The 26,213-nt window shown below is 36.2% G+C and overlaps 1 protein-coding gene across 1 annotated transcript; it reads right to left on the reverse strand.

Moving 5' to 3' along the window:
* Positions 1 to 207: 207 nt before the first annotated feature.
* Positions 208 to 24,751, reverse strand: FH (fumarate hydratase). Its single transcript, XM_006185551.3, has 10 exons — positions 24,584 to 24,751; positions 17,139 to 17,273; positions 12,894 to 13,004; positions 10,970 to 11,146; positions 9,767 to 9,949; positions 7,352 to 7,517; positions 6,033 to 6,236; positions 5,331 to 5,458; positions 3,095 to 3,248; positions 208 to 577 (listed from the first exon to the last, which is right to left on the reverse strand). Exons 1-10 carry the CDS (start codon positions 24,713 to 24,715, stop codon positions 435 to 437), a joined length of 1,533 nt encoding a protein of 510 aa, XP_006185613.1. The 5' UTR covers positions 24,716 to 24,751; the 3' UTR covers positions 208 to 434.
* Between the last annotated feature and the right edge of the window lie 1,462 nt (positions 24,752 to 26,213).

Here is a 26,213-nt window from a genome sequence, read left to right on the forward strand (position 1 = left end):
AAAAGATGTCTGAAGACATGACTTTAGAATGAACTAACAAGAACTACTTCATCACAGGAGAATTCTTTAAAAATACCACCAACCAAAAAAAATTAAAGCTCTAAAGCTTTTTTATAAAACACCTGAAATAATAAACACCCATACACATAAATCACAGAATCAGCTATAATACAAGTCAATTAATGATGAAAGAACAATCAGTCTGTCTTTCTTTTGATTTTATACAATTTAATTATTTTATTTTACACTTTTTAAATTCACTCTGGACCTAGCAGGTCCTGGGGTTTTACACACTGACCAAACTGCCCTGCTAGAGATGCTCAAGTTCCACAGCAGCTTTCTTCACATTTATCCATTTTTGTTTAAGAAATGTAAGGAGTCTGTTTCACTTTATTTTATACTCCATAATCCTGTTTATTATAAATTTATTTCAATCACTTTGGACCCAACATGTCCTTAGGTTTTACCCACTCATCAAATTGCTCTGCTGTGAGATAGCCAAGTTCAATGGCAGTTGCCTTTAAGGTTGATCCATTTTTGTGTGCGGTCTTAGCAATCTTGGCTGCTTTGTCATACCCTGAAGGAAAAATTAAAAGGGGAGGTAACAGTTAGCAGTGGTTTTCTAAAGCAAAAGGGAATCATTATTATTTACTTGATATTGATGCTACTGGTCTCTGAAGTAAACAGTTTTTAATCTTAAAAATATTTAACAGTGATTATCTTGATGGTTGTCGTTTCTTATACAGAACATAAGTTTTACTTTTCTTAACTAATACAGACTTAAACACACCTCACTTTCTGCAAGATTTGTTCCTAAATTAAAATTGCCCAATGACTCAAATTATTTTCATGGAAGGGGGAGAATATATACATAAATACATCTCCATACATATATGTGTGTGTATATATACATATACACATATATCAAGACAGAAAAACATACATCTGAGTAGGATAAATGTGTTGTTTCAACAGCATGTTTAACCAGAAGCAATGATCTTTCTAACAAAGCATTAACAAGCTGCACGCGGCAGCACTACAGAACATACGGCACTGCCTGACCAGGAACTGTGGTGGAAGGCTCTGAGAGGGACAAGACAGGACAGTCGTCTCCTCTCCTGGGAGTCCATGCACAAGGAGGGAAGAGCAGGCAGGGCTCTGAGGAGAGATGTGCCTTCCGAGCTGCTCCCAACAGCTCTCTATTCAGCACTCCAGACACTGGCCTCTTTCCAGACATTACAAGGGTACAGGTTGGGAAGTTTTAGCATAAATATGTACTTGTGCGAGAGATCAACTGTTTACTTCAAGGTTAACTGCTTTTGAAATTAATAAAGATGGGGCAGGACAATTCTGCAAGTTATTTCAACTGAATGCAATTAAACAAAAAAAGACAAAGACAAAAGCCAGAAAGCAGAGAAAAAATAAAAATGAAACCAATGAAGGAGGAAAAAAATTAATAAAAAAACCCCAAAATCCAAGGTCAGAGGACTATGACCAAAGAGAAGAAGCCTGCTGAGGCAATATGATCATCAACCGAGCAAAATGTTACATGTTGTGTGCAATTATCAACCACCTACAAGATCTTACATGTAGTATGCAATTATTAACCACCTATAAAACTTACCATGGGCATAGTAAATTTTATACTTAACTGAATTTGTGAATGCTAAACATGCTGAAAAGGGCATTTACTGATCAGACTAACTTTGGAAGAATTCTCATGTTAAACCTTTGGGGTCAATATTAGATATTCTGTACTTTCATGTTAATAATGACATTAAAATCTAAGTATTATGCTAATCCTTTTGGTCCTCTTCTACAAGTCCCACAAAACATGATTACCAACCAGCTTGTTACATAAGAAGCACAAAAAGAACCCTTGATGTGGAGTTGTAAGGTTCATGCTCTGTCACTGGTAAGGTGTGCTTTGCCCAATTATCCTGTATGGCTTTACCTCACACTAAATTGACCCTAAGAAAGACATACCAATCACTCAGCTGTAGGAGTATCTCTAATTTACATGTTTTGGTAATAAATTCTGAAGTATAAATGTGATGAAACATTTCTCACATGAGCCTTTGGGTTCCCCTGTGTCTCTCTGGTTGAATGCTGATGGACAATAATTTCAAAAGAATCCAAATATCATTGCCAATCTCAACAGTACATCAAAGAAGAGATAACATATTGGGCTCAGAGCTACCTGAAGCAGTCAAATGAGCTCTAACTTTAAAAGACTGAAATTATAACTTAACATAAAGCCAAGAATATAAAATCAGCCTCGACAGTTCAGGATTACAGAAGTAAGACTGTTTCGTAACAGTAATCATATCATGCCAAATGACTACATCATAACTTGCTCTAAAATAGAAAATCAAAGAATATGTTAATAATCTCAGCTCAGAAGTAAGGAGAAGGTGGGAAAAGGCTTTTAACACATCATCACATAATGCAATGAATGCCTCAAAACCCATGAGTCAAGAGTGTATTTAATGGGGATCACTATGGTCTTAGTCAGTCTACAATCCAAGTCAACATGTTTGAAGCTACATAATGAGATATTTATAATTCTGGAAAAGGCTTGCAATACAAAAGCCATAATTTTAGACAAAATATTTGCATTTCCCCCCTTTCCCTATAAGCAATGCATACATAACCCTTTTTCTTTTAATTTAATACATTTCTGAGTTGAATAAAACAACAAAGTATAGTACAGCATCTAGAGAAGGTAGAAAAATGAATTAAATCACTGTTGTTAATCAGCCAGTGTCACCTAGTGACATTATGAACTGAGAGGACCTTTCCCAAGTGTCCTGCAGTATCTGAATTCCATCAAGATTAAAATAAGTTTGAAGTTCTACTTCTGAACTTACCACATTTCAAATAAAATGAAGCATAATTAATCAAGTTTTTGAAAGAACTATGACACCATAAAGGTTAAAAAAATATATAGTGTCTTTCAACACAATTTCAAATGTTTTAAGAGATTGTCCAAAAGGAATTTGCTGTTCACCAACACTGATCCAGAAGTCTCTTAAAATTTTTCAGCTTTTTAACTTTGTATTCAAAATGGCACTACTAATCCTTAAACGCATACCTATATGAGGATTAAGAGCTGTCACCAACATTAGAGACTCATTCATTAGCTTGTCGATCCTTTCTGTGTTGGCCTGGATTCCCACCACGCAGTTTTCTGTGAAGGAAACTGACGCATCCCCCAGCAGCCTGGCCGAGTGTAACACATTTTTAATCTAAGAAAGAACGAGACTTATTAAGCCTACCTTTTTTCTTTGTCCAATAACATACTATTTGCTGGTTCACAAATGAATATACAATTCAATTAACATATAGCACTCCTACAACTTGTAAAGCATCATACTCAAGAAAACAAATATGAAAGGAATTATAAACATTTCAGGGCACATAAGTCTAGAAGAGGTAAAAAGGTATAAATACAAATAACTAAAACAAAGACAGTCTATGGTGTTACAAAACACAGGTATGAAATGTTAGAGAGCATAGAGAAAGAGAAACAAATTTCAGTTGTAGGAATCGATAGAGCTCTGTTTGATGGAGAGGACTTCAATAGACAGATGGAAAGAGAATCTTCCGTGCAGCAGGAAGAGAAACAAAGATGCAGACGTCAGAAAGTTCAGCATATGTTGGAGGCAATCAGTGAAGTCAGGGCTTCCTAGTTCTTGTTTGTTTTTTTGTTTTGTTTTGTTTTGTTTTGAGGTGGGAGGTAATTAGGTTTATTTCTTTCTTCCTAGAGGAGGTACTGGGGATTGAACCCAGGACCTTGTGCATGCTAGGCATGTGCTCTACCACTTGAGCTATAGCCTCCACCCAGGGCTTCCTAGTTCTTAATGATCAGTATGTTTATTATGCTTAACAAAACAAATATTCCACGGTCACTTGAAAATAACCTTTCACACAGTATTTTAAAACAGTATAAAGTCTGTTTTAGCTTTTTTTTGTTCTTTTTAGTAATATTCCCAATAGATAGTAAGACACGTATCTACATCCTAATCCCTCTGGTCTGAAACCCCAGGGTCTGAAAACCAACAATGGACTCAAGGAGAAGGAAAAGAACGTCAAGGTTTAACTCGATACCAATGATTTTATTACATGGCAAATGTTGATTATCTTGACTTATTTTCTACTAAAAACAAAACAGGCTTTTGTTTTTAAAGAAAAAATTAGCAAGACATTTATTGTTTTGCACTGTTTTTGCCAGGCAGTTGGTGTTAACTGTTTGGAATCTGACCTGAAAGCAAAAGCTTATTGGTCTGAGACGTACTTTGGCCCTATTTTTCTATTTTACACTAGAATGTACATTCCATAGACGCAAAAAAAATCTGTCTTCTTCATTGTTCTATCACTAGCAACCAGTACAGTGCCTGTTACAAACTAATAATCAATATTTGATGAATACACTGAATGAATGTATTTAATATTTGTCATTCATGTTCTTATCAAATTGAAATCAGACTGTACACCAGATACACACTGGAAATAAGCCTCTAATATATATTTAGATACAATACCTTACACAAGTAAAGGACTCTAAATGATAACAGCTCCCTTATCTGAAGTTGGGGAAACTGGATGAATGATGATGCCATCTTGTTCCATCTTCATAAAGATGAAGGAAAAAGAACAGATTTAGCAGACACAATGTTTTCAAGGTATATGGAAGAGATAAAACCAATGGAAGAAAGCCTTGGGGGGCGGGGAGGGGAGAGAAGCAGAGAGCGTGCTGAAGAAACCAATGACAAAGAGTGTTTCAGGAGGGGAAGAGTCAAGGTCAGATGTTAGCCATGGCATGTCTACTGGACTCAAGAGGTCACAAGTGCTATGAGAACAATTCATATACAAGTGCAGGGATGGAAGGCAGACTGTAGTGTAAATAAAAGTGAGAATGGGTCTTCCTTTAAAAGGGTTGAATTCAGAGAGAAGAAGAAAGCAACAGCATAAGAAGGAGACAGGCTGGAGGGAGGGTTTCCTTCCTCTTTTTTTTTTTTTAAACAGAGTAGACTGGAACATATTTCTAGCTACTGGCATCCCCAGTGGCAAGGGACAAGGGAGAAACCTATATCCCACTTCTGGAATTTTTCTTTCCATTAAAAAAAGCAAACCATCAAATTACTTAAGCTAAAAGTCACCTATCTAAATATTCAGGATTAATCCTCTAACATTAATGTATGCTTGATTTCCAACTGCTACCTTTATCATTCAAGTACCTCATGAACTTTAAGAAAGCTTTATGAAAGACAAAAACCAAGACCACTAACCTTCAGTTAAAGACATTAAAAGTCAAATTTAAAGCTTACCATCATTGGCTTGAAAACATTCAACTCAAAATGTCCATTGCTGCCTCCAACAGTAACAGCGACGTGATTCCCCATGACTTGGGCTGCAACCATGGTCATTGCTTCACACTGGGTGGGGTTCACCTTGCCTTCAAGAAAACCGCCAAGGAAAGATACCACATCAAACACAACTGTGGCTTGAAGTATGAGTTAAGATTAGGTTTTATGTCAAATAATCCAGAAAAGAAGGAAATATAACTTCATTAAAAAAAGTAAGACATATAATAAAGCAAGGACCCAACCATATCTGTGGGGCCAACCTTACCTAACGAGCCAAAACCCAAAATGAAAAATTTAAGATGCATTTCGTATAATTCATTTTTATGCAACCCATGCTGATCACTTTAACAGTGTGCTCTAGAACTCTATGGGCTTTGGATCATGAGAAAGGCTTTGGATCATGAGAAAGAACTATCAAACATTTTCTAATGTGGGAATCAAAATATATGCTGCTAACTAAAACTCTTTTCTCCTATATTGTTGGGTGATGTTCCTAGGAGCCCTGATTGAAGGCGGCCCACAAAGACATTCTGAAACACATACGCCATACATGTCCCCATCCACTTGGGGATCATGTTAAACAAAAGTAGACCCGCTTTGTAGATGAGAATGCCTGGGTTCTAGTCAAGTTCCAGCTCTAACATTTACCAGCTATATAATTACCTGGCATGATACTGCTTCCTGGTTCATTTTCAGGCAAAATCAGTTCTCCCAGACCTGAGCGAGGACCAGAACCCAGAAAACGAATGTCATTTGCGATCTTCATCAGACTACAGGCAGTAGTGTTCATGGCTCCACTGAGCTCAACCAAAGCATCATGAGCAGCCAGAGCTTCAAATTTATTTGGAGCTGTGACAAAAGGCAAGCCTGAAGAAAAAGTAACCTGTATGAGTTAACAGGTAAAATTAAACATTTTTCTAATATCAGCAAGTTAAACAGAAAGTGCCAATACATGAAAAGCAAAAACAGAACAAAATACAATTTTTACTTCAGAAAAAAATGCTTAAGACTCAAGCTTCGTCTACATTATTCAAAAAGTCTCTAAGAAGCAGAAAGAAACTGATGATATCAGCACACTGAAAGGATAAAAAAACAAGTACAATAAATATATTGAAAGAAAAAAACACTATCCTACAGGAAACACATGTGTATGATGTCTGACTACACTTGAGTAAAGATGAAAAATAGGTAAAATTCACTCTGCTTTATTCCACACCCCCTTCTTTGTAACCTCCCTCCCCCATTTTAGGCATTCTGTTCCCTCCTCTGGCCCGGGCCCACAGGATCCTGAGAGATTAGGGGACCCAAAAGAGTTAGACATTCTCAATCTCTCCCATGTTCAAATTTTTAAAGATCTACACATTCTAAACCCTATAATACAATTTCTCTCAATTAAAATCTGATTAAAAAACAAATCTCTAGTAAGTAAGAATGAGCACTGTATAATTATCTCAACCCTAACCCCCGGCAACATCTGTATCTTAGTAAGAGTTTTCTGGAGATGACAGCTCTAATGACAATTCTCATTACTGAGCATAGTATTCCACTAAAGAAAAGAAAATTCAAAAAAGTCATTAATTCAAAAAAACTCCACAGCATGCCACAGAAAAAAAAGAATTAAGCCTGTCAATCACCAACATATTTATCACTCAAATGAATTTCTCAACCATTAGTTGATTTTCCCTGCTTTGAAAATGAGTATTCAAAACATCTTTAAAGAGAAAATAACTGCATACTACCTGATAGTAAACAAAGTTAACACCAACAGATTTTAATTACATGCTGTGTGAACTCACGGATGGAAAACTTTTAAAAAGCAAGAGGATTAACACTATAACTTCTGAAACAGACATAAAGCACATACATGTTCAATGGGAAAATATTATTTCTAACTTTAAATTTCTAAGATTCAAAGCAGAAACACCTGGTAAAAATACAGACTAGTATAATGGAAATGAGTAATAAATCGTATTATCACTTACCTGTGAGTGCAGACACTTTGGCAGCAACCTTTTCCGCAAAGCCAATTCTCGTATTTAAACCCGTACCGACAGCAGTGCCCCCAGCTGCGAGCTCGTAGATTCTTGGCATGGCAGCTTTTATTCTTGTTATTGCATATTTCACTTGCTGAACATAACCACTAAATTCCTGAAAAGAGAAAAAAATTAAAGTGAGAATATGTAATTTCCTAATGGCTTATGAGTTACTCTAACTGCATTAAACAGAAGTTTTTAAGAAACCCGTCTCAAGTACAAAATAAGCTACCAAGTGGTATTTATGCTATTTTAATTCATACGACAAGCAAAGAATAGGGGAGAAAGAGGATTTATAAACCTATCAGGTAGATAATGTCACTGATGATAACATGTGGCCTGGTGATAACTAGTCTTCTAATAGAAAGCAAAGAAAAACAACATAGGAAATAAACTTAAAAAAAAAAAAAAAGAACAACTGTCCTAAATTATTGGTTTATTTGCAAATAATTTATTTTTTGGTGTACCTCAAATCACTTTGAGAAAGACAAAACCTGAATCCCCTCAAGAAAAAAACCAAACATAGAAATATCCTCCATACAATTTCAGTTAAAACACTTGACAGGGAATTCGAGGATGTTTTATAGGGACTCAAGAAGCTAAGTGACTCACTGAACAGCATAAGAAGGTAACAGGATAAAGACAGACTATAGCTTCAAGATGCATTCTAATTCCGCTATTAATGCCACACTGGTTCCCAAAGTATAACATTCTAAGTAACCACAGAATTTATCATGTTGAGAACACAGCAGGGGCCCTATTAAGAACTATGCAGGGACAGAAGGCACAAACTGGAACTCAACTGAGCAAGCCAGGATATATGATTATAAGAAATCTATCTTTTTTCCTGCCTAAAAACACAGAAAAACCTTGAATACTTTTGATTAGTACTAGGATTTCATACTGCGCTAAAGAAAACATTTTAGAAGATACAGCTTCTTTCAGGTAGACCTGATCCATCTGATCTGATGTCACTTATGTACATAACAGCTGGATTTACTTAAGAAATATATTTTTTTATTGGGGAAAAAAATTGCAGTCAAAAAACTCAAAACACAATTCCAATAAAACCAAGTATACATGCTTCTGATAAGGTAAAGTCAAACAGAAAAATGTGACTTTCCGTCATAATATTCAGGGTGATGATTTTACATGGGAGGCTGAGTCATGGCCCAAACGGACCTGAGCACACAATGGTTTTTCCAACATGTGAGACACACACAAAAAAGAAAAATGTTAGAAAACAAAGGGATACTTAAAAGTTTCAAAAACATATACTGTATCTCCTTAGAAATTATGCATGTTATTAAGAGCCAATGATACAAAGAGAAATAAGGCAGTCTTAAGAAGCAACTTAATTTAATGAGCTCAATTTGGTCATATCATCTGTATGTCAATTAATCATTTCTAGTTTTCCTCACCCCTTTCGTGACAAAGTTAAGCTAAGTGATCAAGCTTTTTTCAATGTTTGCTCTTATCTGAACTTCAAATGAAATCTTTCCAAGTAAGCAGCAGTCAAACTCTCACCCTCACCTGAATTTCTACAGAACTATTATTTAATAACCATCATTTGATACTTGGCATATATAACCATCTATTGATATAGAACTTGTGTGTGTCTTACTTCCCAAACTGGAGTAAGCTTACTGAGACAAAACTGTTCCCTGTATTTCCTTACATTTCCTTTGCAATGTATACTATTACAGTCTTTAAGGTATCAATAAAGAAACATAAAAATATAATAAAGAAACGTAAAAATACAATCAAGAAACTCCAAAATACTGGTATTTTGGAGAAGAGAGTATGTGGCCAAAACAATTTTAAAGAGTAAAGTATGCCCCATTTAATCATTTTAAAATCAATTTTTAAAGAACCTACTAATTTAGAGTAAGAGAGAAAAGGAAGAAATGATAATGATACTGAGGAAGATGATGATGATGGCTAACACCAATATGTGCTTATAATGCATCAGGAATGGTTCTAAGCATTCTCCATGAATCAGCTTATTTGAACCTCGTAACTATACTAGGAAAGAGATAATATTTTTCTCATTTTAGCGCTCAGAAAACTGACACACGTAAAGGCTCAATAATTTTCCTAAGGTCCAATAGCTTGCACATAGCAAAGCTAAGACTTGAACTCAAGCAGACTGACGTGAAGTCTGGCTCATAGCCAGGATGCTCTGCTCTTCTCCTAAGTGGATGCCAAGAAAACTATGGACTGATTAATGCAGAACCATCTCTGCCACTGAACTGAATTGTTATAAATCTGGTTTCTTAAACCAATGTGGTTTAGAGGGTAATCTCTATTTTGGCCATTTGTATGAAGCCCACAATTGAACCAAAAGTAATCACACTCCTCTACCTGCCCAAGAGTAAGTGGAACAGCGTCCTGTGTATGAGTACGCCCAATTTTGATGATCTGGGCAAACTCTTTGGATTTTGCATCGAGAGCATCACGTAGCTTCTGCAATCCTGGCAGCAGTACTTCATGAACTTCTATGGCAGCAGCAATGTGCATTGCTGTGGGAAAAGTATCATTGGAGCTCTGTTGAAAAATTTTCAAAAGAAATGTAAAATATTAAATCAGAGGCAACAAAAAACAAACTTGAATGTCTCAATTTAAAAATCTCACTAAATGACTACTCAAAACTCGGTATATTTTGTACTCAATGCCATTTACGTATGGCAAGTGACATAGGATCAAATACGACGCAACCTGATTTCCTTTGTGGGAGGTGTTTAGGTTGGTATTACATACACCACCTATAATGAATGTTTATTATATATTATCATCATATCTGCTTACTAATAAATGACAGCAAGACATAGAGAAGTACAGCTAGCAGATGCATGTAAGACCAGCAGTAACAAAACATTGAGTTAACTTAGTCTTCTCCAAAATCCACGGTCTCAGTCTAATCATGAGAAAATAGCAGACAAACTCATACTGAGGTTTCATTCATTCATTCATTCCATTCTACAAAATACTCGACCACTGCTTTCAAAAGTGAGGAAGACGAAAGACAAACTCTCACAGATTAAAGGATCCTAAGGGGATATGATGACTAAATACAATGTGGAACATGGACTGGATCCTGGAAGAGAAAACGAACATCGATAGAGAGCCAGGGAAATCCTAGCAAAGCCTGTTTAGTTAAGAGTATTGTAACAATGCTAATCTCTTAGCGGGATAAGTGTACAGGGATATGTAAAATATTCAATATTAAGGGAAGTTGGGTGACGGGGTCTACAGGAACTCTTTGAAATATCTTTGTAATTCTTATAAATAATTTTAATTTCAAAACAGAGTTTATAAAATATAAAGCAAGCAATAAAGATATACATATATACTAAATTCAGGTGTCCTAAAAGTGATTTTTCCCCCTAAAAGTAATTTTTATGAATTTTAAGACACATACCCAAGATTCCTAGGAAAAATAAGAATATATAAGAAGTCCTTTCCATTACAGAACATAAGCAGAATGAACACTGTGTCAAAAGTTAATGCCTATTCACAAGGAAAATCTCAATTTATAACAAAGAAAAGAAGAGTTCGTATACTGACCTGGCTTTTATTAACATGATCGTTGGGATGCACAGGTTTCTTGCTGCCAAGTTCACCTCCTAGCATTTCAATCGCCCTGTTGCTAATGACTTCGTTTACATTCATATTTGTCTGGGTTCCTGATCCAGTCTGCCACACCACAAGAGGAAAATGATCGTTTAATTTACCTTCAGCTACCTGCAGAAAAAAATGTTAAAAAATAAATTAAAAAAATAAGAAATATTCAGTATTCATTTAACTACCACTTTTAATCAAATACAATTAAGCTGGCCTCATTTATAATATCTTAAAGACATTCACTTTGTTCGTATGCTATTGATGGTACCATATAGTTCGTGGTTGTCCAGCAAACTGAAGCTTCTGCAGCATCACTTTTTCTAACCACTGCTACTTTAAAAGGCGAAAGATTATCTGTTGTGACGTATAACAATTTCACTGATTGCAAATGAAACTGAATCAAAGTGATCTTTCTTCTATTTCTCCATCTGCCTCCTCTAGAAATATCCAGATAGGGCCACCTGTTAAGGCTGGTAAACTTGTTAAGCCTCTAGATAAATTTACTGTTGGTACTTGGCAGGAATATCCAACAGATGTTACTGCCAGAGTCAGCATGATAACGAATGAGTGACTTAACAGTGTGACTTCACTAACAGCTACTGCACGCCACAGATGTCTGATGAGTAGCACCCTCCTAGCATAGATATAAACATCATCTAGATTTGTTCCTATTTTTGTCATATTTTTGTACTTTTAGTTAATTTATTAGTTTTTGAATTGTAAGCTTTCTAAGAGAGTGGGTGCTTAACTTCATCTTTAGGAATGATTTTAGCTTAAAAAAAATCAATAGGCACTTTAGAAATCAATTACCTTAGACACGGTTCACTTCAAAGTAAAACTTTTTTGTATAAAAATAAATAGGTGATCAGTGTAAAGAATTCTGAGAACTGAGAAAAGCATAACAGTCACCACAGTTCCACCCTCACAAATAAAGAGAATCAGCATTTTGGCGTCTCCTCCTAGTCTCTACTTCAAGTGATGGGAGTATACGTGTAGATATAGAAAAACACATTTTATGTTCATTTTTTCTAAACAAAACTAGGATCATAAAGTACATTCATTTTGCGATCTTTTCTCCCCACTTCTTCCATGGTAGGCTTTGTTCTATGACATTCTTTAAAAAACTAAACTACTATGGCTTCACAATGTAATTTACACAGTCTAATTTATTATTATTATAAATAGTAGGAGTGGGGGGGGTAGCTCAGTTACAGAACTCATGCTTAGCATGCATGAGGTCCTGGGTTCCATCCCCAGTATCTCCATTAAAAAACAAACAAACAAACAAACAAAGGTGGGGGATGGGTATAGCTCAGCAGCAGAGCATGTGCTTAGCATGCACAAGGTCCTGGGTTTGAACCCCAGTACCTCCATTAAAAAAAAAAGAAGCTGAAGGTAGAAATCTAAAAAATAAACAAACAAACAGTACTGCAAAGAACATTATATACTGAGCTTTAAAACTGTTATCTCTGTCTGCTTCCTTAAGCAATTATGTTATTAGTGGAATAGTGAAATTATATTCTCCATACATATTATCAAATAACCAATTAGCTTTAAAAGGAATCATTTATACATAAAATAAATCAAATACATAAGTTTAAAGGGTATCTCGTCAAAAAGTTTTCTTAAACTATATAAATTATAAGCAAAGAGAATTGAAAATAAAAGGTCATCCAGCAAATTTGCCACAATATAGTATTTTAAGCACCATATTAATAACCTTACCAAACAATAATGCTGCCACCCTACCCTGAAATTCATTAACTCAGGGATTCACAGTGCCCCTTTCCTCCTGCCAGAGCTTGCCATCATCCAGGGGATAATACGGGTCTGATGCCATTAAGTAAACATATTTATCACCTCTTACCTCATCTGCTGCCTTCATTATTGCATTAGCAATCTTTGGATCAAGACCATAATCCTGGTTTACTTCAGCAGCTGCTCGCTTCAAGATGCCAAAAGCTTTAATAACTGGGATCTAAAATTAATCAGAAAAATATCTCAAATTTGCAATTTCAGTTAAGCACGAAAGTTTAAGATTACTACTTTATGCAGGTGCAAAGACTGCATGTAAAACAATAACTTAAGTAACACTACGACCCTAAAATGCTTAGAATGTAGAGGAACATTAAAGATAGGTATATAAAAGATATAAGGTATACTAGATGAAGATAAGCATATAAAAGCCAAGAATCATCATTTATCTACTTGTTCAGAGAACCAAACAAAAGCAAGTACATTGATTTTTCATAGATATGTGTGTATGCCCCACGCACTTATATACACATACTCACACATACACAATATATCATTCACCCTATTTTTAATATGACATTATAACATGTTTTTATTTCATATATTTAAAAATTAATGATAATCATTTCACCAGCCTACTTCATTATTTTCTCTTATTGGATCCCATGCTACATTATAATTTTTCCTTCTCTTTAAAAAAGTAAAAATAGCAAATAAAATAGAGGTAGCAAAATGGTGCTGGGAAAACTGGATAGTCACATGCACAAGAATGAAACTGAACACTATCTTATACCATACACAAAAAATGAACTCAAAATGGATTAAAGACTTGAACATAAGACCTGAAACCATAATACTATGTTTATTGGTGGTAAGCTCCTTGACATCAGTTTTGACAAGGATTTTCTGGATAGATCCAAAAGAAAAAGCAGCAAAAGCAAAACTAAGCAAATGGGACTACCTTAAACTAAAAAGCTTCTTCACAGCAAAGGAAACCATCAAAAAAAATGAAAAATGAAACCGATTGAATGGAAAAAAAATACTTGCAAACCATATATCAGATAAGGGGTTAAAATCCAAAATATATAAAGAACTCGTACTAATCAATAGGAAAAAAAAGTGATTAAAAAATGGGCAGAGGATGTGAATAGATATTTTTCCAAAGAAGATATACAAATGGCCTATAGACACATGAAATCATCAGAAAAATGCAAATTAAAACCACAATGAGATATCACCTCACATCTGTTAGAATGGCTTTTATCAAAAAGATAACATATAACAAGAGTTTGCGAGGATGTGAAGAAAAGGGAAACCTCGTGCACTGTTGAGAGGAATGTAAACTGGTGCAGCCACTATGAAATACATTATGGAGGTTCCTCAAAAAATTGAAAATAGGTGTACTGTCTGATCCAGCAATCCACTACTGGGTATTTACCTGAAAATAAAAACACTAATTCAAAAAGACACATGCATCTCCATGTTCACAGCAGCATTATTTAAATAACCTGTGGCCATCAATGAATGAATTGATAAAGATGTGGTAAACATACAATGGAATATTATTTGGCCATTAAAAAGAATGAAATCTTGCCATTTACAACGTGGATGGATCTTGAGGGCATTATGCTTAATGAAATAAGTCAGACAGAGTAACACAGATACCACATGATCTCAATTTTATGTGGAATTTAAGAAACAAAACAAACAAACAGAAAACCAAGCTTACAGATACAAACTGGTGGTTGTCAGGGGTAGCAGGTGGATGAAATGTAACGAAGAGGTTAATAGGTACAAACTTCCAGTTATAAAATAAGTAAGTCACGGGGGTGACTTACAGTACAGCATAGTAACTACTGTTAATAATACTGTATTGCATATTTGAAACTTGTGGAGAGATTTTAAGACCTCATCACACACAAAATTTTTTTTGTAACTACATATGGTGATGGATGTTGACTAGATTAATTGCGGTGATGTACACAAATACTGAATCATTATGTTGTACACCTGAAACTATATGTTATACATAAATTATAGCTCAATTAAATAAATAATTGAATAAATAAATAATATAATGGGATTATATATTTAACTGCTAATTAGTATGAAATAGTTACTGATTGGGTATCATTTCATCCCAAAGCCAAAAAGCATATTTTAGTTAGTCAGTAAAGCCTGGACACTCCTCTCGGAATAATTTTTTTTTAAACCCAGAGTTCTATAGACCTAAAGATGATACCTTCTGACATATATATATTCATAAAACCGTATGTCAAACCCTTTTAGTCTGCAAATTTTTCGACATTCTACACCGAAGTACCTCACCAAATTTAAAAGGATCAACTGAGTAATTTTGATGAGGTTTCAATGAAGTGATACCTGGTTTTCCATAAGAAGTAAAATTATGTGTCCTTGTCAAAATTAATAATACAGACTGTGGTTTAGATAGCATACCATATCTGAATGGAAAAAAGAGAAGGAAGAAAGGAAGGGTAAGGAAGAGGGTGGTAAATTAATAAAAAAGAAGCTCTAGTCTTCAGAGGGAAATAAAAGTGGAAAACAAAAAGTAAGAAGTAAGACACACTGAACCTGGGCCACACAGAGGATAAACTGAGGGGCAAACAGGAAAGGAAATAAAAACAGAACATTTTTATTCTGAATTTTAAGAAATTAAAATTAAAACATTATGTTTTACCCAAACGAAATGGAGAAAAATGGCACATGGCATTATAAACTTTAAAACTTTACACATGAAAACAAATGAGAATTTATATTTCTACAGGAACACTGTAGTCTAACCCTAACCCTAACCCACTGCCAGCCAAAGTCATAAACTAATGCGAACCAACTCTGGCTCCTGGAATCAAGTGACTGAGCCCACAGTGTTTGTGGGCTCATAAAAATGAAAAAGGGTCACAGCACAGCATTTCACTGAACACAATGGTAAATGTATCATGAGACAAAAGAAGGGTCTCATTACTCTTCATTTACTCACGTTAGCAGTTCATGATCGTTTTTGGTTTTGTTTGTCTATGGACCTCAGGTACAAAGGGTTGGGTTTAATCATACTACTTAGTTCAAGGCACATAGAGTCTGCTTTATATTTAATATAGTTCAGGAAATTAATCCAGATGAAGCCAAATGTGAAAAAACTGACAATGCATGTATCCATCTTTCACAGACACCTGTCCAGATCCAAACAACTGCCCAGCAGCAGCAATCACACACCCCTGGAACCACACACCTTGCTAGTTGAAGAAGGAAAATCAAAACACGAGCCATGCTTATTCCAATCAATACTGGTTAAGACTGATCTCTCTCATCTCAGGAGCTGAACTACATGAGAATATTTAAAGATCAGCTGCTGCCCTCTGTCACTCAACCATGTAGTCTGATCCTGTTTACCTCACCATTAAACTGGCTACGGGTGGCCGTAACAGAGATATTCTTCTAAGAAGATTCTGTTGCCTCTTGTAAAATTGTATGAATCTGTCAAGTTTCAGTCTTGAAGCCTTAGGAATGAGCTAATTTATGAAAGTTAAAATTATTATAAGATAAAAGTATATTTAGAAGATAAGTGTTAAACAGTATCTCACCAGATGAAGCCTGGTTACTTCCAGGCTTACCTGCCTATCCTGCATTCCTGCACTGACTATTTTTCATACTCCAACTGGGCTCCAGTAGGTTCTATAATATATTTCATCAGTTCTTTTCACAGTTTAACATCTCTGAAATCAGGATGCATCTTACAGTCAATGACATGCCACGACTTCAACTGACAGTCTTTTTCTTCCTTAGTAGTACATGTCAGTTCTGACTGAGGCCATCTTAGATTTAACGGAATATGGTAGAATGTTTTCTGATCACTAAATTATTCACGTGGCAGTCAACGAATACTTATACATTACCTATTATATGCCAGACATCATGACAAACAGTATTTTTATGAATTTGTATTTACTTTTCTAGAAACTGAAGCCAAAACAATAGAAAGTATAATATTAAAGAAAAATCTTTTTCTTGTAAATAAGTTTTAAAAATCAGTAAAAACAAAAATTTTATCAAAATTAAAAATGTTCACAAACTGCAAAATTCTAATAAAAATATGAAAAATCCAAGCAAGAGTGAAAGATAAATCACTTAGTTCTATCAAATAAAAATCCAAAATATTCAAAATCACAGCTCAAAGTAATAGCATACAAACTTCAGAAAGTTCTCAGACCTTTTAATAAGAAACATATTATTCACAAAGCCAGCTCTCTAATAACTTTACAATTTAACTCTGCAAAATACTAATTTTTAAGGTAAAATGACCCATTCAAAATAAGCCAACATTTCCACAAAAGCCACTTACTGGCATGCGTTCTGTCACACCTCCAATCTTAAAGTTCATTGTAGATCTCACAGTCTGGGCACCGTAATACTTATCATTTGGGACCTTGAGCTCACCAAAGGTATCATATTCTATCCGAAAAGAATTTTGGCTTGCCTAAAGATAAAGACAAGACACTGTTAAACCTTGAAAAGAAACCAAGTATCAAGAGAAGTAGCGTCATACAAGGGAAACATCACGTAAGGGAAAATAAACCTCAGTAAGCACCCAAAAGACAAAAAACTTCATTCTGATTTTCATTCTACTCCCCCACCTCCAGCTTTCTTCTTGAGAAATTTTTGCCACACAAGTTTATTAATATAGATCTTAAAGATACATTATAGAGTTTATATACTATGCACATGATAAATACAAAGAAAGCTTTTGAAGTAAAAATAATAATCTTTTCTAATTTAGGAGTATGCCTATTATTGGTCAAGCTCTGACCACTTCAATGTACTTAGGTTAATGTCTGTTTTATTGGGAACTTTGGAAAGTGACCCAAGAATGATACTTTAAAATTTGTAACTATTATATATTTAAAGAAAGCTCAACTGTGGTCTACAAATATTGTGCATGAGAGAGAGCTTAGAGCAAGCTTAGAGCAATACAAACGGTCCAGGCTTTGCAGTGAGACAGCCCATCACTTGGCAGCTGTGTCACTGTCAACAAGCCAGCTATTCTCATCTATAAATTACAGTAAATGTACAGACAAGGGGACTGGGCTAGCCAGTTCTTAATCTTTTCAAGGTGATGGAACCTGTGGAGAATATGAGTAAAGCTATGGATCCTCTCTCTAGAAAAATGACCATAAATTCATAAATGATCTTATGTAAGATTTTAGGGAGTTTATAGCCTGAAGCCAATCCACTCTCCAGGACAAGAACCCATGACCCAAAATCCCTTTCATGGAGAACCTAGGATTCTGCCAAGTACAATTTATACTAATTAAGAAAACAATAAGACATTTGGAATTTATATATGATACTTTATATTAAGCAGGTTTCAGATACTCAGAAGTTTAATTAGTGTTCATCTTGCATTAATTATAAAATAAACATGGTCAGATGATTCAAAAGATTTAAAAATACCTAGCCAAGTATTTTATTTTAGGAAACAGTCCTCTGAAAAGGAAAAATTTAATTCTGTAGTTGTCCCCTGGGACTAGAAAGATTTACAAAACCCTTTATATGTTATAAATCCTTTTAGATTGCATGCAAAGAAAAATATACTGTACGTAGTTAGAAATATAGGAGTATAATCTACGAGGTATATTTTTTTTTATGCCTAAAAGTCCTCCAGAGGAGGGGAGTGGTCAAGATGTCCAAGTTACAGAGCAACTACTGATGAGTAAGGCCGGAAGATTAGCAGAGAAGATCTTCCACAATTATAGACATAAAGGAACCATGGCAAATGGGTAGGAGGAGTGGAGACACGATAAAATCAAGACCTAAACCAGAGGTGGGCGACCCACAAACTAGAGGATAATTACAATTGCAGAGGTTCTCTCCAAGTAGCAAGAGGGCCAAGCCCCACGTCAGGTTTCCTAGCCCAGGGGTCCTTCTGGGAAAAAGAGCCCCTAGAAATTTTGGCTTTGAAGGCCAGTGTGACCTACCTTTGGCCAGAGGGCTGTGAGAAATAGAAACTCCACTCTTGAAGAGTGCACGTAAAATCTCATATGGACTATTACTCAACTATAGCTATAAAAAGAATGAAATCTTGCCATTTGTAACAACATGAATGGACCTAGAAAATATTATGCTAAGTGAAATAAGTCAGACAGGAAGACAAACACCATCTGATTTCACATATATGTGGAATCTAAAAAACAAAACAAACACATAAAATAAAACAGAAACAGACTCATAGATAAAGAGAACAAACAAGTGGTCGCAAAAGGAAGAGACACAGGAGGATGAAATAGGTGAGACACATTAAGAGGCACAAACTCTCAGTTTTAAAATAAGTCAGTCATGGGGATGTAACGTACAGCATAGGGAATACAGTCAATAACATTATAGTAGCTTTTTATAGTGACAGATGGTAACTAGACTTATGGTTATCATTTTATAATGTATAAAAATATCAAATCACTATGTTGTATCCCCATTAAAAAATGGGCAGAAGACCTGAACAGACATTTTTCCAAAGACATCCAGATGGCCAACAGGCACATGAAGATGCTCAACATCACTAATCAACAGGGATATGGAAATCAAGGCCACAGTGAGGTATCACCTCATACCTGTGAGAATGGCTATCATGAAAAAGAACACAACAGGGATGTGGAGAAAAGGGAACCCTTGTGCACGGCTGGTGGGAATGTAAATTAAAGCAGCCACTACGGAAAACAATACGTAGGTGTCTTAAAAATCTAAAAATAGAACTACCATATGACCGAGCAATTTTACTTCTGGGTATATATCTGAAAAAAAAGCAAAAGTACTAATTCAAAAAGATACATGCACCTCAATGTTCATAACAGCATTATTTACAATTGCCAAGATATGGAAGCAACCTAAGTGTCCATCAACAGATGAATGAATAAAGATGTGGTACATATATACATAAAACGAAATACTACTATTCAGTCACAAGGAAAAGAATAAAATTTTGCCATTTGCAACAACATGGATGGACTTGGAGGGTATTAATACTAAGTGAAATGAGTCAGACAGAGACAAATACTGCATGATATCACTTATAAATAGAATCTAAAAAATACAACAAATGAATGAATGTAACAATAAAAAAGCAAACTCACAGATACAGAGAATTAGATACAGAGAGCTAGTGGAGAGGCATGGTGGGAGAAGCAAGATAGGGGTAGGGGATTAAGAGGTACAAACTATTATGTATAAAATAAGCTACAAGGATATATTTTAAAATATAGGGAATATGGTCAATATTTTATAATAACTATAAATGGAGTATTAAAATGGTGAACTACTATATTGTACACTTATAATTTACATAATATTGTACATCAACTATACTTCAATAAAATGAATAACTTTTAAAAAATCACTATGTTGTTTAACAAGAACTAACATAGTGTTGTAGTTATTGTTGTAGTCAAAGTGTTGTAGTCAAAAACAAACAAACTGATAGAAAAAGAGATCAGATTTGTGGTTACCGGAGTGGAAAGCTAAGGGTAAGGGGAATTGGATGAAGACAGTCAAAAAGTACAAAATACAAAAATCCCAGCTACAAGATAAGTAAGTACCAGGGATGTAATGTACAACATGATAAATATAATTAACACCGCTATATGTTACATATGAAAGTTAAGAGAGTAAATCCTATGAGTATTCATCACAGGAAAAATTTTTTTCTATTTCTTTAGTTCTGAGTCTATATAACATGGATGTTCACTAAACTTATTGTGTCAATCTTTTCATGATGTATGTAAGTCAAATCATTATGCTGTACTTATAACCTCTGTATGTCAATTATATTTCAATGAAAATGTAAGAAATAAGTCTGCAGAGGACTGGCCTAAGCAAATAAGGAGAAGCCAATAAAAATAATCATTTACTGTGCCAGATAGCAAGCACTTTTTAGGTATCACCTTATTTGAATTTCACAATCGCCCTTGGAGATTTTACTATTATTACTCCCATCTTAAAGAAGGAGACACTGAGGTTAGGAGAGATTAAATAATCTCAGTAGATACCCCAACAGCAGCAAGGTGGAAATACTCAAATTCAGGACTGTCGGATTCTAAAAGCCATTTGGATTAACTTTTTTATCACTTCCATAAACCAAAAAACAGAGGGAGTAACTCCAGATTGGTCCACAACAATTGCTACCCTGAATAAAAGAATAAAAGAATCTGAAGATGTGGAGCTAGTTTTTCCCCAGAGTGTGGTTACACTGACACCACTGCACACCAACTTGCAGCTGGGGTTTTATATCTCAAATGCACGAATAAAAATACTTTGCATAATGATCTTTGTTTTGAATAGCAAGAAAATATCCTTGTATGTTAAAATACATTGGTGCAATACCATTATCAATGACAACAGATGGGCACATGAGCTAGGTTGTTCCTCTCCATCACCTTGTTATAAGACAGCAAATAAATGCTTGCTCCAAAGAAAGGAGACTGGTTTCAATCAGTCATTTGTGCAATCAGGTTCAATTTCTTAAATTTATATCACCACTTTTTGTGTTCAAAATTATTATATTCTCACCATAAAATAGAAGTAACTCTGTCACCTACATAACAGGTTGTTTTGATAAAACTCTGCAAAGTTATCTGGAAAGATCTAAATGAATAAGTTTTAACTATGTTCTTCAGTTTAAACTTCAGAAAAATTTAAATTCCAATTCAAGAAACAACAGCCACAATCAAATTCTAGGATCTTGACATTGACCATTAAAAAAATGCAGATGTCAGTGGTGGCTGAAATCATAATCTCAATAAATACTTCAAAAAATATACTTCCTGCCCTTATAGTGATAAAAATAAACACCCCAGATTTGTAACAACAGTGTAGTAGCTTCGCTAGCTAATAACAAACTATTCCAAAAAGCCAGAAAGTTCTCCCTTTATTTAACCCAGGACATACATAGGTCGCACAGAAGTCTGTAGAAAAGAAACAGAAGCAATGCTGTAAAGCATGCTGCAAGGCCCCAGGACTCAGAGAAAACCTGCTGGAGGAGGCAATGCCTACGCAGGGCTGGTGTCTGTCAGACAAGCACAGACACGCAGGCAGAGGACCAGTGACCACAATCTCGTCAAACGTTCTTTACAAGTACCTACAGAAAGAAAAGCCTTTACACTGTGCATAAACACACGTGTATACTCACACAAGCCTAAAACAAAAATTCTGAGACACGATTTTACGTCCTGTCCTCATATTTTCTACTCTATGCTACTCTGTTCTGTCAAAAGACCAATGCTGGTTAACTGCCCACTGCATTGATTTCTCCACCCACTAATGAGTCCACTTGAAGTCCACCTTTCATATCCAATAATTTAGAGAGCAGAATTTCTGGGAAAAGTTTAAAAATTAAACTCTTGAAAGAATGTAACCAGCTAGGCCTGGGGCAGGCACAAAAATCCAATTTTCCAATGTCCTGGAAGATGCATGTTCATTTACAATCACTTCCCTTCCCGGAGAAGCATGAATGAATAAAGTGTCCAGTGTTCATTGCCATATGATTGTTACTTGGCTCTAGAAATACCAAGAACTATCACCAGCCACTAACCCCAGGAACCTCAGGAAATGATGAGGTGTCTCAAAATTTGCAAGCCAGTCTAAACCAGAAAGGCCAGGCAAAAAACACAGGCCTCAGGCCTGTAAGATGTTCCCAGGTACGTGTAAGGTGCCCTTAACCAGATCATGGTACCCCCTAAAGAAAATGTAAAATGCCTTTCAGATTCTCAGTCTAATGTGGTTTAAAGAATATTTCTGTGTTCAAGAAAATCCATTATCATTTCTCAGGCAAAAAGACTCTCTTACGAGATAAATACCCAAAATTTGACTTCATTGTGTTTGGGTTTTCAGTTTCTTCCTAGAAAAAGTCTTTCTGGTCTTAAAATGTGGGGCGACCACCAAGTCTTGAAATATTGACAAATATGTAATAAATGGCTTATTGATATTGTATTGCAATATAGACTAAGATATTATCTATGTTTCCAGACTTTATGGCCATCCTGAAGATAATAAAGGAAATTAAGAAAAATAATTTTTAAAAATATAGGGCTTCCTTATCCTCCATGCTGCCAAGGTGGTATCATAGCTGGGCTCCATTATATATTCTCACTCTCACTGTACTTCCTCCCTTCAGTATCACATTGTAATCAGCTGTGCATGACTACTCTGCTTATTTAATTGCTTGGTTTATTTAATATCCCCCAGTAGCCTCTAAACTCTGCACCCACCGTGACTGTTCTATTCACAGCGTTCAATATACAGCGGGCATTCAGTAAATGTAATCTTCCTATTGGATGAACGTTTATGTGTTCTTTTAAATAAAAGGCAACAGGACATTTACGGTTATGTGAATTTCTTAAAACTAGTAACAAGAAAAACTTTCAATAAAATCAACTCAGAGATACTGGAGCTAAGATGAGAAGGCAAAAGATGTATTTAGAATAACGAAAAAAATCTATCCTCATCTGACGTTAGCTAACCCCACAAACTAAAAGCAAGACAGGGCTATTTTTTGACATTTACAGGAGAGATTCAGTTCTCCAGTTTCCTCTTCCCTTCTACGAAACACTAAATAAGTGAAAAATAAATAAATTATTAAAGGTCCTAAAATGCACTAAAATAATTAGAGCAGGGAGTTGCAGAAATACAAAGCACCCCTGATTTCGTAGTTTCAGGTACAGTGATGTCATCAAATTACCTTTAAGTTTATATAGTCCAGAAATGTCTTGGGCCTCTGAAATACCTTAGATGGAAGCAATCATTTAATAAGCACTCATCACATCCCAGACTCAGTCAAAAGTATTTTTACAGGGGCAATCTTACTGAATATCTGTAATTATTTTCATTTTACCTGTAGGCACTGAGGACAAGTACAGTCTGCCCCAAATCCCAACTCTGAGCAGCAGAGTAGGGTCTGAAGTCACATCTCTTTTAATGAAAGCTCAAGTTACACAGCACAGTGAACAGTGAATTATTATAAGTCTTCCTAAACTAGCATTTATTTCCCAAACTTTTCCTGATAATACACAGGTGAGCATATGTATTCAATGCTTGTTCAAGTCCAAATTACGGACAGTGACACTCTAAAGAGCAAAAGGGCTCAGGTAAGTCAGGGTGTCAAAACCTGATACTGGACCTTTAAGTTCCTTTGAAATCTTACAGAATAAACAGCGCGGCTGCAGCTGTAGCTAGGTCCCACGCAATTTCCTGCAACGGACTTCAGGACACTCTGCCCATGTTTCACATTTCAGGGTTTTACAAAAGTTGAGTGGAGAAAACCAGCTTAAGCAACTGAATAGCCAAATTCATAAAAAGCAAACTCCCTTAGGTTCACAAGAACCTTCAACTCCGCCTGGAGTCCTAAGCGCAGTTCCTCGCACCACGGTGACCCAGCAGCCAGCTCAGCCCCCCAGCAGCAGAGGCGGAGCGGCCCCCTATGGACACTGTCCCATCGTGGCGCTGTCCGCTCCTCACACCGTCCACCCCAGCACCGTCCCGGGGGCAGCCGCCTCGGGCAGGGGCACAGCAGCGAGCGCAGCTGGAGCCGGCCGCCGCGGAGCGTCCGGGGAGGGACCCGGCAGGCCCGGCAGGACTCTCGCCCAGAGCTGCCGCCTGCCTGAGCTCCCGCCGGGCGGAGGAGGCGCCCCGGCCGCACAGCGCAGTTCGCACACGCAGCCCAGTACCCAGGACGCCAGGGCCGGCAGGCGGGAGGCCTGAAGGTCACCGCGGCGCGGCCAGGGCGGTCGAGCGGCACGAGCTCACCATTCGAGCAGCGTTCGAAGTCCAGAGCGGGAGGACAGCCGCACCACGGGGACCCGGGCCAGGGCCGGGGGCGGCGGCTGGAACCCGCGAGAGAAAACGCGAACGCGCGAAGAGTCGGAGCGCGCGGTCCATGGCTCCGAGGTCCGGGTAGAACTTCCGGGCTCTCTGGCCACGCCTCCGCTCTGGCTGTCCCGCCCATAGGCCTCACTCAAATCCAATCAACAGCCTCAGAATGGGCTGATGCAGCAGGACCATTAGCCAATGGCCAGTGAAGCGTTGAGGGGCGGGCTTAACTTCCTCAGCGTGGAGCCCTGGGATTCCTGGGAAATTGGTGGGACGGGAATGATGGGGCAGAGGGTTCGTGGGGCCCCTCAATCAGTGTTACCGTAGCTAACGGAGAGCTAGGTATTCGCTGATGAGTACGTTACTATTTAGATGGTGGCCTGTAGACTAGAGAGACTTTATTTATTCATTTATCTATCATGTACTCACTCATTACATGTTCTTTCTATTGGCTCTTTTTTCATCCCTTCCAGAGTATAGAAACTTTGGAAAACAAAGCATAGAGAATGAAATCATAAATATCCATTTAAAAAAAAACACTGATAATTATTCAGTTATTTTAACGTCATTTTGAGGACTGTGAAGTTTCCTTTCTCTTAATAGGTACTTTAAGAACTCTTTTTAAATATAGTGCAGAAGATATCCATAGTTACAGGTGATTTCGGAATTTTTCTTTTGCATTTAGGTTTTCCAAGCCTTTTTTGCATTGATAACATATATTTTAAAACTAAAGTCATATTGTTTTAATAGATGATAACAGAAAAGCAGGAACGGATATAAAATCAAACCGAAACCACAATTTTATCTTTCCTTCTCTCTTCTTTGAATTGCTTGGAACCAGATGACAGTTAATCAAGAGAGAAACCCACTGGATGATATCCAGAAGTCAAAAGTCCAGGACCTGCAAAGCCAAGCTCATTAGAGTTAGTCTCTGTCAAACCTGTAGGTAACACATTTTATGTTATTTTGTGGCTTATGAATTTGACTCATATATTTAAAATTTGAAAATTTAAATGAGAGCATAATAGTTGGATTAGAACATTCCAGAACCCCCCCACCTCTTTATATTTTAGTATCTCCCCCGTCAAATAAACCAAGATTTCTTTATATAATGCAACAGTTTTAGAAAACAATGAACCATCCATCCCATATGTTTATGCATTCCACCTTCAAAAGACAAACAACATAAGTCAAAAGGCAACACACTAAAGTTTAGTGTGAAGATAATATTGTTAGTGTTGTCAATGGTTTGACAGAAAACTAGAGAAACAAGCATTTACTAACAATTACTATCATTTTCTAGAAAATGCTAACTAACATTTTGATGTATTTGCTTCATACCCTTTTAAAATAAAAGAAATAACAAATTACTAATAATGAAGTGACATTTTCTTCCCCATATTCCCAGATACTATCATTTTTTAATATAATATTCACCAGTGAATTTTTTGGTTTGAGTATTGCTATGCAAACAATGGTTTTAAAATTTTACCTTAAAGTTTTACTGTTTTAAACTGAATTCCGTTTTTAACATCTAGTCATGCTTTTTTTAATTTGTAGTATTCCA

The sequence above is a fragment of the Camelus ferus genome, chromosome 23 (assembly GCF_009834535.1).
Source record: "Camelus ferus isolate YT-003-E chromosome 23, BCGSAC_Cfer_1.0, whole genome shotgun sequence".
Taxonomy (NCBI): domain Eukaryota; kingdom Metazoa; phylum Chordata; class Mammalia; order Artiodactyla; family Camelidae; genus Camelus; species Camelus ferus.

Excerpts from the sequence above, each read along its gene's own strand:
- FH (XM_006185551.3), bottom strand. The coding sequence starts at position 24,715 with ATGGACCGCGCGCTCCGACTCTTCGCGCGTTCGCGTTTTCTCTCGCGG. Across the intron at positions 11,147-12,893 it reads TAATGAAGGCAGCAGATGAG|GTAGCTGAAGGTAAATTAAA; the intron begins GTAAGAGGTGAT and ends TTTTTTCTGCAG. Across the intron at positions 7,518-9,766 it reads TTCCACTTACTCTTGGGCAG|GAATTTAGTGGTTATGTTCA; the intron begins GTAGAGGAGTGT and ends TTCTCTTTTCAG.